The sequence below is a fragment of the Oncorhynchus keta genome, chromosome 9, assembly GCF_023373465.1.
Source record: "Oncorhynchus keta strain PuntledgeMale-10-30-2019 chromosome 9, Oket_V2, whole genome shotgun sequence".
NCBI classification, from domain to species: Eukaryota; Metazoa; Chordata; class Actinopteri; order Salmoniformes; family Salmonidae; genus Oncorhynchus; species Oncorhynchus keta.
This window is the reverse complement of record NC_068429.1, coordinates 36,139,728-36,155,121: the sequence shown is the minus strand read 5'-3', so window position 1 is coordinate 36,155,121 and position 15,394 is coordinate 36,139,728. Positions and strand designations below refer to the sequence as shown.

General features: G+C 44.1%; 1 protein-coding gene across 1 annotated transcript in view; it reads right to left on the bottom strand.

Moving 5' to 3' along the window:
- The window catches only part of lrrc75bb (leucine rich repeat containing 75Bb), a 62,269-nt gene that overhangs the window by 31,196 nt on the left and 15,679 nt on the right, over nucleotides 1-15,394 (bottom strand). The window contains exon 2 of the mRNA XM_035776247.2: nucleotides 5,944-6,072. Within this exon, the coding sequence (XP_035632140.1) occupies nucleotides 5,944-6,072 (129 nt within the window). The remainder of the gene's footprint in view (nucleotides 1-5,943; nucleotides 6,073-15,394) is intronic.

Genomic DNA, 15,394 nt, shown 5'->3' with positions numbered 1-15,394 from the left:
TGGACTCCATCTTCTGGTTGGCTCTCTCCGCCTGACCATTAGATTGTGGGTGAAATTCAGAAGTGAGACTGACTGTAGCTCCAATTGCTTAACAGAATGATCTCCAGACAGCAGAGGTAAACTGAGGACCACGGTCAGAAACAATGTCACTGGGCAATCCGTGGACCCTGAAAACCTCCCTAACCAGGATCTCGGACGTCTCCGTGGCAGATGGAAGCTTGGAGAGAGGGACAAAATGAGCAAACTTACTGAATCTGTCCAAAATGGTCAGAATGACCGTGTTCCCAACAGAAGGGGGCAATCCTGTGACAAAATCCAGGGCCAGATGCGACCAAGGTCGCCGAGGAATAGGTAGGGGGTGAAGAAGCCCAGAACTGGGCCGATTGGTACTTTTGTTCTGAGCACAAACAGGACATGCGGCAACAAACCTCCGGTATCTTCTCCCATGGCAGGCCACCAAAATCGTCTGCGCAGTAGCGCCATAGTCCGAGCTACGCCAGGGTGACAAGCTATCTTGCTGGCGTGGGACCACTGAAGAACAGCAGAACGGACCGACTCAGGCACGAACAACCGACCGGGTGGACCGTTACCGGGGCCGGGCTGCGTCCGAAGGGCCGCCATCACATCCTCCTTAATCCTCCATGTAACGGCTCCCACGACATGGTTCTGGGGAAGAATCGTCTCAGTCTCGGCCCCACTCTCATCCGTCTTGGAGAACATCCGGTATAAGGCATCCGCTTTGCCGTTCTTCGACTCAGGTCGGAACGTCAGGGAAAAATTGAAGCGTCCAAAAAACAAAGCCCACCTGGCCTGACGGGAGTTGAGACGTTTAGCCGATTGCACGTAAGCCAGATTCTTGTGGTCAGTCCAGACCACAAACGGTTGCTCCGCTCCCTCCAACCAGTGACGCCACTCCTCCAAGGCAAGCTTCACAGCGAGAAGCTCCCGGTTACCCACATCGTAGTTTCTCTCAGGTGGTGAAAGACGACAAGAGTAGAAGGCGCAGGGATGGAGTTTACCGTCAGTGGAGCTACGCTGGGACAGGATGGCGCCCACCCCCACATCAGACGCGTCCACCTCAACAACAAACTGACGGGAAGTGTCAGGTTGAGAGAGAATCGGCGCGTTGGTGAATCGGCTCTTCAAGTTCAGAAATGCTCGGTCTGCCTCAGGAGTCCAACAGAAAATTCTGGTGCAAGACGTCAGAGCAGTTAAAGGGGCGGCCACCCGGCTGTAATCACGGATAAACCTCCGATAGAAGTTCGCAAATCCCAGGAATCTCTGGAGCTGCAATCTCGTACCGGGCCGGGCCCAATCCCGAACCGCCCGAACCTTCTCTTGGTCCATCTTGATCTCACCCCTGGAGATGATGTACCCGAGGAAGGATTTAGTGTGGGCGTGAAAATCACACTTCTCTGCCTTCACAAACAGACGGTTCTCCAATAACCGCTGCAGGACCTGCTTAACATGCTGGATGTGGCTGGAAAGCTCCTTGAAGAAAATCAGGATGTCATCCAGGTAAACGAACACAAACAGACCGATCATATCCCTCAGCACGTCATTCACCAAACTTTGGAACACTGCTGGAGCGTTGGAAAGTCCAAACGGCATCACCTGGTACTCGAAATGTCCCATACGTGTATTGAATCCAGTCAGCCACTCGTCCCCCTCTTTGATCCGAACCAGATGATACGCATTGCCTAGATCAAGCTTCGTAAACACAGTAGAACCCTGTAAAGAATCGAAAGCGGAGCTCATCAAGGGCAAGGGGTACTTGTTCTTGACCGTAATATCATTCAACCCCCGATAATCAATACACGGTCGAAGAGAGCCATCCTTCTTACTCACAAAAAAAATCCAGCTCCCAGGGGTGATGACGAGGGACGAATGAGACCTGCAGCAAGAGACTCCTTTATGTAGGTCTCCAGGGCTTCCCGCTCAGGTCGAGAAATACTGTATAACCGTCCCTTGGGAAAGGCAGCTCCAGGGAACAGCTTAATTGTACAATCATAAGGTCGGTGGGGAGGAAGTGACTGAGCTTTCTGCTTACTGAACACCTCACCCAACTCGTGATATGTTTCAGGAACCAGGGACAAATCAGGAGGAGCAGACTCACTGACCCGACTGGGGACAGCATGAGAACAGGCAGTTAGGCAGTTAGCATGGCACTCAATGCTCCAACTAGTTACCTTTTAAAAAAAACATATTTACCTTTATTTAACCAGGCAAGTCAGTTAAGAACACATTCTTATTTTCAATGACGGCCTGGGAACAGTGGGTTAACTGCCTGTTCAGGGGCAGAACGACAGATTTGTACCTTGTCAGCTCGGGGGTTTGAACTCGCAACCTTCCGGTTACTAGTCCAACGCTCTAGCCACTAGGCTACGCTGCCGCACCTTACCAGTCACCCAATCGAATGAAGGATTATGTTCTCTTAGCCAGGGGTATCCAAGAACCAGAGGAACATGGGGGGAAGGCAAAATGAAAAAAGAAATAACCTCTGAATGATTCCCCGACAACAACATCTTAACCGGTTCAGTCCTCATAGTGATCCGTGCCAGACTACTGTCGTTCAGAGTGGTTGCTTCAATGGCTTCCGGTAATTGCTCCTTGGAAAGCCCCAGCTGTTCCACTAAGTCGGCATCAATGAAGCTGTCATCGGCACCTGAATCAATGAAAGCGTTAATCTCTAAACTCTGATTCTTATTTATGAGGGTAGCAGGAAAACGAGGTCTGACAGGGCTCTTGAGAGGTTGAAACTGGCTCGCTAACAAACCTCCCAAACTTAACGAGCCGAGCAGTTTAACGGGCGCTGAGGACAAACGGAGATGTAATGTCCCGAGCTACCACAGTAGAGGCAGCTGTTGGTCTCACGTCTACGTTGGCGCTCGTCCTTAGTTAACCCGTGCCGCCCCACTTGCATAGGTTCAGGATCTGGCGCCAGGACTCCTCCACTAATCCCGTGTGAGGGAAAATGATCAACCCGTTCTGGTCCACTTCCTGACCCGAATGGTAACTGAGTCTCAGATTGATAAGATGGACCCCACTGCTTCTCCCTCCTTCTCTCTCGGACTCTATTATCTACCCGAATAGCTAAGGTGACCAAACTATCTAGGTCACTAGGCTCTGGATAGGAGATCAGCTCGTCCTTGAGTTGCTCCGACAACCCCTGGTAAAAAAACGCTTGTCGTGATTCCTTATTCCAACCACTCTCCACAGCCAATGTCCTGAATTCTATCACAAAGTCTGACACACTGCGAGCTCCTTGGCGAAGAGAGAACAAACGTTTAGCTGCGTCCTTACCTCGGACTGGATGGTCAAAAAGCTTTCTCATCTCTGCCGTGAAACCATGGTATGACGTCATGCATGTGTCCCGTCGTTCCCAAACAGCTGAAGCCCATTCCAGAGCTCTACCACGCAGCAGCTCAATAACAAAAGCTATCCTAGCCTTATCTGTGGCGTAAGAGTAGGGCTGCAGATCAAAAACTAACCCACACTGTAAAAGAAATGAACGGCATCCTCCCAGATCTCCCTCGTACTTCTCCGGTGTCGGAACCTTGGGCTCACGGAAGGAACCCGCTCCCGAATCGGCAGGTGATATGGGTGAAACAGGTGGTGGATGATCCGCCGGCAACCTGAGCTGATCCTGGATACTCGTTAATCTATTCGATAAGTTCCGGATTGAACCCGCTATCTCGTGTAGCGCCGTGTTGTGTTGTCCCAACATCTTCTCCTGCCGGGTAATTGTATGGCAAACGGAGTCCAGGTCCGCTGGGTTCATCACTGGCCGGATCGTTCTGTCTGGGTTTACCAGAATTGGACCCAGAAGCAGACCAGGACAAGGTGAGTATAAAGATGGTGAGTATTTATTAATCAATGAGAGCGTGGAGGTAGATAGTTCCGGGTGGAGGAGCGGGCAGCGGAGGTGGGTTGATGGGAGTGGATAGGCTGATCCAATGGATAACAACACACTGGCGACGAGCAGACAGGGATGGGATATGGGTGCGGGTGATCGGGACAGGTGTGTAGATTACTGATGGGATACGGGTGCGGGTGAACATCGATCTCCCAACAAGCTAATTCGCCCGGCAACCAGACAGGGTGCGTTCCAGGACACCGGAAACACACTCCAGGACAGAAACACAGGCAAACACAGACTCAGGAAGCGGGATTCGTGACATAAATAGCATCATTGATGTTATATGAGTGATAAAGGGCGCTTTCACACATCCCCTTATGATCCGTTTCCTGGACCGTTTGGTACCCTGATCCACGCTATAGAGCATGTGTGAAACGCAAATGAATCCTGGACCTGCGTGAGCAGTAGGTCCAAGATCAAGGACAAAAGTACCAGGTATTGTGACATTCCCACTCCTCCCACTCTGTGTGGCACAAAACATGCCTCATACACTTCAAACCTTCCAGCGTTTCGCTTCAGGCAATGAAACGACAGTGAGGACACCATTACAGTATTTGTTATTATGTTAAATCTTGGTGGGAAAGGGGTTAACTGAATGGAAGTAGTCGTAGACAAGCTATTGACTCTAATCTGGACATAACATGTTCTTCTCTTTGATGTGAAAAGTATACTGTAGAATTCTCACAAACCAAACCAAACCAGGGTATCAAATGTCATATGTGAAAACGCAGTATGATCACATTTCATTTGACCTGGGTAAAACCCTGGATGGGAGGCCAAAGGGTAGCTGTAGATAGATCAATTCTCCAGCACGAGGTGCTGCTGAGCTTATTCTTTTTTCCTTCTGATTGTGGATTTAATGTTGAACATCTCACGTTGTTTTAAAGGTACAAATGTAACATATTTTATTTGTCTATGTTAAAATTTGGTTACCCCGATGACACATAGATTCCATGTCATTATACGTTGACAAATTACGTTGCATCAACGTTGATTCAACCAATTTGTTCCCAGTAGGAAGCCAGGCGGTCACAGCGGATAACACCCCTGCCAACCCCTCATGACCCACTCACCCCTCCCCAAAAAACTAAAATCCAATACACACCACCCTAGGTATGCTGCGCTTATTGAAAGATCTGATTTCAAAGTAGCCTTTTTTCAAAAGTATTTTTCATAAACTGTTTAAAGAGAAGAAGTGCTTAAAAGTTCAACTTTTCTATCTACTGTATTTCACAATGTGTTGCTAGATCTCTCTGGGCACCAGTTTAAACAAGATGAGCCTGTTAGCTGGGCACAGCTGTCTGTCTTTGTTATTATTGGAAAGTGTGCCCCTTCCCTGCATATTCCCATAGGAAGCCATTTATTGGGAAAAGAGCTTATCAAAAGATGCCTGGTACATCTTTAAAGCAAGGGAAAGGTCAACCACATCAATCTGTGAGATTCAAGCTCCCAGTAAATTCATTTAGTCTAGAAGATGATGAAAACAAAGTCTTTTAGGAAGGAGCAAACACTTTTGGCCGAAAACTCTATATGAGCTACTGTCTGCTTAATTTTTTCTTGGCAGTAAATTCATTATTTTAGATCAATTGTACACTATTACCTATTGTCATGCAAGTGAATACTGAAGAAAAAGTAAGCAACAGAAGATACTGTGTTGTAAGTTGTGTACGTTGTTGAAATGACACCACACTGTGACTGACCTACTTCTGGCCATTAGTTATAAATAGGTGCCGATGTCTCGGGCACCCCAAGAGTGAACACGTGCACACACACAGGCATCGTTTAGAGACTAATCATAACGACTGTATGGATACTGGCATCAGTTGGAAGGCTAGAACCAAACCAAGTAGCCTAGCAGTCACATTTAAAAAAGACTGACCGTCATGTACATGCTCTTGAATTGACCCTTGCAGCTGTGGATTCCTAAACGTTCTATTGTCTGTGCCTGATCTCATTTGATGTTCCCTGACAACAGCACGGCTGAGGAGGTCGAGATCAACAGCCAGACGGTACGATGGGCTTACCCTCTTTGGGCACTGCATGTCTTTGGCCAGGCTGAGCAGGAGCTCATGGGAGATTGGATCCACCAGGTTGAGAAAGGCTGCATTCTTATAGAGGATATCATTAAGGGATGTTCCCTGGAGTCCCAAGTCCTGTGGGAACACAGAGAAGGAGAGAAGAATCAATCATCTGTGTTTTCTTTCAATCATTCCAAAGTCCAACAGAGCGTGAATTTCAATATTTTTTAAAGTGAAAGTCATGAATCGTTAGGCATTAAACTGACATGACGTGGACTGCTTAATGGTAACAGAATGTATTTACATAATAATTTCATCATCCACTTGCCTCATGATGTTCACTTTTCAAGCTGAGAGGATTTTACAGTAAGAGTGTCACATGGGACAAGGCACAGGGAGGGCTGGGATGTGGCATGAGGGGTATGTGGGGTTAAAGCAGGACAATTTCTCCCAAAATAACATTCCAACAGATACATAACAACTAAAGTGATGTGCTGTACCGTCATTCACCCCTAAAGCCCTGGGTCTTTACACATACAACACTGAACACACTCCAGTTATCTAAGAACAACCTCTAAAAAACCTCTAAAAACACCATGCAGGCACTTAGAGAGAAATTGTTCAAGTCTACAGACCTCCAGTTCGTCACCGTCTTCTCTGGAATTCAAATGGCAGGCGGGTGTGATGTGCAGGCTGGTTTAATAAAAATTAGGAATGAGAAAACATCCCCAGAGGTTGTTCTTACTAGTATAATCTGCAGGGTGGCTGCTATTTGCAGTGACAGTGTAAATATATTGAGGCAAAGGAATCTGCAACTTCCGGTAATGCTCTGAGGGCTGCTGCTGGTGAGGGATGTCATCTCGGAGCCCGAGTTTGAGATGTAACGCTTTGAGACACATCAAAGGGTCTTCGACGTAGCCCTCACCCACCTGCCTTACCCGAGGAGGATGACATCAACCAAACAGACACAGCAAGTCCTGAAACAAATGAGCTGAAACCGCAGGCAATATGTGAAGGAGAGGCTCAAAAACAAAACCCCACCACAATGAAAGGTTAAGGACTGCAATAGCATCGAATAGCCCCCGTGATATGCAACTGTTCAGGGAAGTCAGGAACCAATACACGCAGTCAGTCAGGAAAGCTAAGGCCAGCTTCTTCAGGCAGAAGTTTGCATCCTGTAGCTCCAACTCCAAAAAGTTCTGGGACACTGTGAAGTCCATGGAGAACAAGAGCACCTCCTCCCAGCTGCCCACTGCACTGAGGCTAGGAAACACGGTCTCCACCGATAAATCCATGATTATCGAAAACTTCAATAAGCACTTCTCAACGGCTGGCCATGCCTTCCGCCTGGCTACTCCAACCTCGGCCAACAGCTCCGCCCCGTAGTTCCTCACCCAAGCCTCTCCAGGTTCTCCTTTACCCAAATCCAGATAGCAGATGTTCTGAAAGAGCTGCAAAACCTTGACCCGTACAAATCAGCTGGGCTTGACAATCTGGACCCGCTATTTCTGAAACTATCTGCCGCCATTGTCGCAACCCCTATTACCAGCCTGTTCAACCTCTCTTTCATATCGTCTGAGATCCCCAAGGATTGAAAGCTGCCGCAGTCATCCCCCTCTTCAAAGGGGGAGACACCCTGGACCCAAACTGCTATAGACCTATATCCATCCTGCCCTGCCTATCTAAGGTCTTCGAAAGCCAAGTCAACAAACAGGTCACTGACCATCTCGAATCCCACCGTACCTTCTCCGCTGTGCAATCTGGTTTCCGAGCCGGTCACGGGTGCACCTCAGCCACACTCAAGGTACTAAATGATATCATAACCGCCATCGATAAAAGACAGTACTGTGCAGCCGTCTTCATCGACCTCGCCAAGGCTTTCGACTCTGTCAATCACCAAATTCTTATCGGCAGACTCAACAGCCTCGGTTTTCGGATGACTGCCTTGCCTGGTTCACCAATTACTTTGCAGACAGAGTTCAGTGTGTCAAATCGGAGGGCATGCTGTCCGGTCCTCTGGCAGTCTCTATGGGGGTGCCACAGGGTTCAATTCTCGGGCCGACTCTTTTCTCTGTATATATCAATGATGTTGCTCTTGCTGCGGGCGATTCCCTGATCCACCTCTACGCAGACGACACCATTCTATATACTTTCGGCCCGTCATTGGACACTGTGCTATCCAACCTCCAAACGAGCTTCAATGCCATACAGCACTCCTTCCGTGGCCTCCAACTGCTCTTAAACGCGAGTAAAACCAAATGCATGCTTTTCAACCGATCGCTGCCTGCACCCGCATGCCCGACTAGCATCACCACCCTGGATGGTTCCAACCTTGAATATGTGGACATCTATAAGTACCTAGGTGTCTGGCTAGACTGCAAACTCTCCTTCCAGACTCACATCAAACATCTCCAATCAAAAATCAAATCCAGAGTCGGCTTTCTATTCCGCAACAAAGCCTCCTTCACCCACGCTGCCAAGCTTACCCTAGTAAAACTGACTATCCTACCGATCCTCGACTTCGGCGATGTCATCTACAAAATGGCTTCCAACACTCTACTCAGCAAACTGGATGCAGTCTATCACAGTGCCATCCGTTTTGTCACTAAAGCACCTTATACCACCCACCACTGCGACTTGTATGCTCTAGTCGGCTGGCCCTCACTACATATTCGTCGCCAGACCCACTGGCTCCAGGTCATCTACAAGTCCATGCTAGGTAAAGCTCCGCCTTATCTCAGTTCACTGGTCACGATGGCAACACCCATCCGTAGCACGCGCTCCAGCAGGTGTATCTCACTGATCATCCCTAAAGCCAACACCTCATTTGGCCGCCTTTCGTTCCAGTACTCTGCTGCCTGTGACTGGAACGAATTGTAAAAATCGCTGAAGTTGGAGACTTTTATCTCCCTCACCAACTTCAAACATCAGCTATCCGAGCAGCTAACCGATCGCTGCAGCTGTACATAGTCTATTGGTAAATAGCTCACCCTTTTTCACCTACCTCATTCCCATACTGTTTTTATACTGTTTTTATTTATTTACTTTTCTGCTCTTTTGCACACCAATATCTCTACCTGTACATGCCCATCTGATCATTTATCACTCCAGTGTTAATCTGCAAAATTGTATTATTCGCCTACCTCCTCATGCCTTTTGCACACATTGTATATAGACTGCCCATTTTTTTTTTCTACTGTGTTATTGACTTGCTAATTGTTTACTCCATGTGTAACTCTGTGTTGTCTGTTCACACTGCTATGCTTTATCTTGGCCAGGTCGCAGTTGCAAATGAGAACTTGTTCTCAACTAGCCTACCTGGTTAAATAAAGGTGAAATAAAAAAAAAATAAATAAATAAGGCGGAGTAGAGCAGAGGACAAAAATGAAATTTGGAAAATATTTCTCCTCCTCTTGCTTATAACTTGGTTTGCTAATGTGTTCAGCGTCAAATATGGGGGCTATATAATATCAAGAAAAAGTATACTAAATATTATTTTCTCCTCTTCTGTTCTACAGTACGTGCAAAGCTGCTGTAAATCTGTTTACTTGCTGGACATGCAACGTGAAGATAGTATCAGGCGAGGGCTTAGTGCTATACATGTAAGCTGCTGTAAAGAGGCTGTATAGGAGGAGGCTGGGGACTCTATGCTATGTTAAGCAGAACCTACAGTCTGACAGGCCAAACACTGAAGGCTACAGTGAAAGCTCTGAGGCAAATTCCCACCAGCACTTTCTCCTCCTCCTCCAGCTTTCTGGCTGATTTATTACACTTGAGCTCTGGGATTCCCTGACTCCGGGCCATTCTCCAGTGCTCCCTTTATGACAGGGAAACATACCCCAAGAAAATACAGTAAACAAGTCCCAAACAACAACAGCATAGAGATAGGCCTATATAGTAGATCATTTTCAAATTAGTATGTTGAAAATGTGTTCAATCATCAAGTAGGTCAACTATGACCAATTTTGTGTAATATTGGAAGAAACCCAGCAGTCATCAGCCTTGAAGAAAATGCTATGGTTCTAAATCTATTATGGTAGGTATGTTTTTTTCTCTGGGTGCACAGTAAACAACATTGTGTGATGTCTGCATGGGTTAATCTGACAGAATAACTGACATGCCACTGCGTCTCTCATGTTCCACCATCTCTGTGTGAAGGGTGTTTCATTTTGTCACTGACAGTGTGTCTGCGTCGCCGTCTCTGCATGAAAGTTGTCTTCAGATCACTCCACAAAGCCTGTTCCGTAGGCTGCCTGCATATCTAATATGATTGCTGTCTTTTCAACCAAGAATTGAGTGCTGAGAGTTTGGAATTTGAGAACACCCATCCCACATTCACAGCTCATTAGGAACCTATTAAAACGTATTGCATAGAGCCCCACAACCAGTCCCGGAGTCTGTTGCCTGCTTTGAGTTTTCTTTGACAATTTGACAAGTGGGATTATTAGACATAATAATCCTCTAAAATTGCTCACATCTAACACTTGCCTTTCAAAAACTATGAATAAAAGGGAATAAAAACATAAAACACTGTGACACTTTCTGTGTTCTGAAAGAGTACATTTTCATACACCCAAGTCTTTAATTGTGGATGAATGGCAGAAGGCTACCAAATCATTAGAGCAAGGAATTTAATGTAACTGATTGTGGTGCAACATAGAAGAGGGCAAGAGGCGTAATCTCCACACCAGTCCAATTTGGCCTCTATATGAGAGATGTATAATATAGACGTTTAATATCCAGTGCATTCGGAAAGAAGTCAGAAGCCTTGACTTTTTCCACATTTTGTTACTTACAGCCTTATTTTTAAATGTTTTCAATTATATTTTCTACCTTATCAATCTACACACAATACCCCATAATGACAAAGCTAAAACAGGTTTTTAGAAATGTTATCAAAATAATAATAAAAACAACAACTGAAATATCTCATTTGTGACTCATTTCAGGAAACTAGGCACGTCACGACTTGTCACGCCCTGACCTTAGTTATCTTTGTTTTCTTTATTATTTTGGTTAGGTCAGGGTGTGACGAGGGTGGTATGCGTGTTTTTCCTTGTCTAGGGTTTTTGTAATTCTATTGGGTTTTGGTATGTCTAGGTATTTGTAGGTCTATGGTGGCCTGAATTTGTTCCCAATCAGAGACAGCTGTTTATCGTTGTCTCTTATTGGGGATCCTATTTAGGTTGCCATATGCCATTTTGGTTTTGTGGGTTATTGTCTATGTGTAGTTATTGCCTATGTGTAGCATGTCAGCACTTGGTTTATCATAGAGTTTTGTTGTTGTTTTGTTAGTTTGTTTAAGTGTTCTTTGTTAATTAAAGAAGAATGTATTCTTATCACACTGTGCCTTGGTCTCATCGTTACGACGAACGTGACATGACTTCACAGAAGCACCATTTCAACGTAAACTTTTTTTAAAAATGTAAAATTAGTTTTTTGGCAGAAATGCCTTCTGGAACATATGAACTATCATGTTCCTTAATAACAAACTTGTATGCCATCTGTAAATACGAAAAAAAAAGGTTAAATGAAGAACCTAGATGGGTTAGCCACAGAAAAACGAGCCTAGATGGATTAGCTACAGAAAAAGACAGCAGCCTTCCCGTTAGCCATGATTGGCTGAGATAATGAGTGGGCTGGACATGCGAGAGATGAGTTTGGATTGGTCTGCCATGTAGCACGCTCCTCTCTACAACACAGCTGGCCAGTATGTGTAAGTGATCCTTTTTAACGCTGCTTTTTTGAACAATTTCACGTAGTACAACTGCATAAGTGTTGCTCTTCACTTTCTGGAGGACTGAGTTTTGAAAGAGTATGATAGCTATGAAAATGATGGCGTTGTCTGCATATTTGCAATCAAGAGTCGAAAAGAGAACACACCGAAGGCTGTTGTATAAAACACCTGTCTCCAGATTACATCTTCAAACTAAGGGCTACCATGACATCCGTGACAGAGTGAGAAGTGTCCATTCATGCATACGGGTAAGATAGTGTAGCTAGCTACATTTTCAGATATTACACATTTCTAATTTCGTCAGAAAGTTGTTTTAATTTCAAGTTAAAGTGTACTGTTAGCTACCTAGCTAATGTTAGCTGGCTGGCTAGCTATCTAATGTTACGTGTAAGATCTGTGTAGTAATAGTAGTTGTATCTCAGAGCCACTTGCATTGTTAGTTATAGCCTAATGTTAGCTAGCTAACATTGAACCCGGTTGGTTAGCTACCTGCAGATTCATGCAGGGTAGTAACATTATGAGTTGGGATTATGGTTCACTGTTTAGCTAGCTAGCTACATGTCTAAACAAAAGACTCCGCTATGCTAGTAACTATTTCAATAGAATGTTTATGATGTCACTGCGACAACTGTCGATTGCTGTAGCTGGTCAATTCTTGCTATCTACTCCGATTTCAGAGCACTCTCATCTGATTGTGCCAGAGCACAGAATAACTGACACATTTACGAACGCTCAACACCCGTTGAATATGGCCGGTGTCAGTAAACGTTGGAAAAAAGCGTAATGAAATTGTTGCCAGCAGCACAGTTGCAATCACCAACACTCTGAATAACATAAAAATAGCCAAAGCAGCTCTGCTAGTGCGAGTAAAATGGTGAGCTGTTTTCTCATTTGTGTCTGGAAATAGGTAGCAAACTAGCCAACGTTAGCTTGACTGCTGTTAGATCAGAATGCTCGGATCAACCTTACTCCTAGGCCAGAGTGTCCAGTGTGCGCTCTGAACGCTCTGAGAGAAAAACACACTGAATTTAGGAACAGACAATCTGACATCGCTCTGAGTTTACGAATGGCCAGAGCACACTCTGGCACTCCAGGTCAAATTTACAAACGGTGTGTATATACGTGGCATAAACCAGCCTTTAGTCTTGAAATCTTTGGTTGTTTAGTACATAGCCTCACATGTGAATCCTTAAAGAGATGGGTGGGGCTAAAGCTTAAGAGGGTGTGTACAATGCTGAATGGGTGTAGACAAAGAAGAGCTCTCCAGTAGGTACCAAAAGACCCATGTTCTTAAAAGAGAGGTTACAAATGTGTCAACTTTCAAAGCAGAATTACTTTCCCATTGTTCCTCAACTGTAGTGTATGATATACAGTATGTAAATAAGCTATTTCTGTATTTTTATTTGTAATAAATGTGCAAACTTAAAAAAAAATAAAAAAAATGTTTCACTTTGTCACTATGGGGTATTGTGTGTAGATTGATGATGAGAAAACGTAATTCATAAAATGTTAGAATACGGCTGTAAGATAACAAAATGTGGAAAAAGTCAAGGCGTCTGAATAATTTCCGAATGAACTGTACATATGTATAATACATTATTGGTAGGTAGCCTATTCCTTAACATCGAACTATCAGAAGTGGCACCTCACATTACGTTTCAAACAATGGTGACTCACTAATCCTCTCAAACACAACTGAGGTAGTAAATTGACTATTAAGTCTCATTCCAATGGTCATTTTACCTGGCCTTTTATAACCTCAGGGGCACTTTAGTATTTGCTTCGTGCATCACTAAACATGTTCTGTGTTAATGCTTTTAATCTTAATGCCTGCTTGCTGATTCCTTGTTTACTGATGAACATAGAGAAAAGTCCAAAGTAATTAACAATAATAGCCCAGAAGAAAGATTGGAGATGGAGATAAGAGTCCGGTCTCATTGAGTCCTCTGTGCATCTCCTCTGTGTAATGACTTCCTGTGTGCAGTGCTGTGCTCTGAAGGAGACATCAAGCATGCTCCAATATCATCCACCATCTCAAGTAGATTAAAACCTTATTAGACCCAGGCAATCCCGAAGTGAAAAACCTGAAATTCATTACTTTCATTTATCTGCTTGCTCTGCCCTCATAGCAGCCTCACATTGAAGTGTTTTACCATTTTATTTTCTAGACAACCAGGGCTAAAAGTAGAACACAAACCAATTTGACATAAACAGTTGCATTCATGAGTTTTATTAACAAATGTAAATCTAAAAATAAGGTCTGCCAAGCAAAAACCTGATAGAAAATAAATGTATAAGAATGCTGTAAGTACAGAAATTGTTGGATAAGTTGGATATTTATTTCCAACTACTCAGTGACAACTGTGTGGAGTTTGTGATAGCAACTATGTGAACGTATTACAGTATTGTTACAGTGGGACTACATGTGTGTTTGATTACTCACCTTCCGGGTGTGATGTTGGCCCCTCTATCTGGTTGATGAAACAATAATGGTGTGTGCTCGCATTAGCTCTGATCACGGTGTATCTGTGATAACACGTGATACTAGTGCAAGACGTTCTGTTCCAACGCATCTGTCAGTAAACCAACATTATTCGAGAACCTTATATCTGTTGTTGTGTCACTCTACACCTCCTGTCCTATTTCTCACTACCTTCTCTAACAGGACACCACTAGCCGCCTAGCTAGCTTGCTATGGCTAGGCTAGCATTCCATAGGAGCAGTATAGAGAGATAAATAACATCTACAGTGCCCCTAAAAAATATATATATATAACTAGTCCAACGCTCTAACCACAAGCCTCACATTGCACTCCACGAGGAGCCCGCCTGTTACGTGAATGCAGTAAGAAGCCAAGGTAAGTTGCTAGCTAGCATTAAACGTATCTTATAAAAAACAATCAATCAATCATAATCACTAGTTAACTACACATAGTTGATGATATTACTAGTTTATCTAGGTCACAGGGGTGTCAAAGTCAAATGGACGGAGGGCCAAATAAAAAATTTAGCTACAAGCCGAGGGCCGGACTGTTCGAATGTTAATTGAAATTTTTTTAAATGACGCATATAGTCTAGTGAACCTAATTGAACCTACTGAAAACCTAACAAATATATTCCAATATGATCAGATAAATAAAGCAATATTTTCTTATGGCTCTGTCAGTAATCTTTAATTTTCAACAGACACAAAAGACAAATTTCCTTTATATAAAAATCCCCATAACATGAACATTAAATGAAAGAAACCGGTATTCAAGGCACCATCAGTAGCCTATATTTTCTATTTTAGCAAAAGTGGGCTAAATTTACTTCAAAGAAAAAAACAATAATAGCAATTTTCTATCATCCACTCAACTGAAATATTTTTAAAATATAATTGGATTGAAATACAATAAAATAAAGTGCAAAAATCTATTAATCAAAAACAACATTTTGTTTAAGGAGAAGTAACATGCAGTGAAAACAAATATTAAACTTTAACTTTTAAACTTGAACTGAGTAAAAACTCTAAATATGTGATTGCACAGTAATGTTCGCTTGTTTGAGGTTGAGGGTGATACTTGGTGGTGTCCCATCTTTTCCACAAGTTCATCAATGTTCGGGGTAAGGCTCTGAGCTGAGGAAATCCTCAGAATTGAGTGGAGGTGTTCAGCAGTAAGTCGACTTCTGTGTGATGTTTTGTTCAAGTTCATCAAAGAAAACAGTTGTTCACACAGGT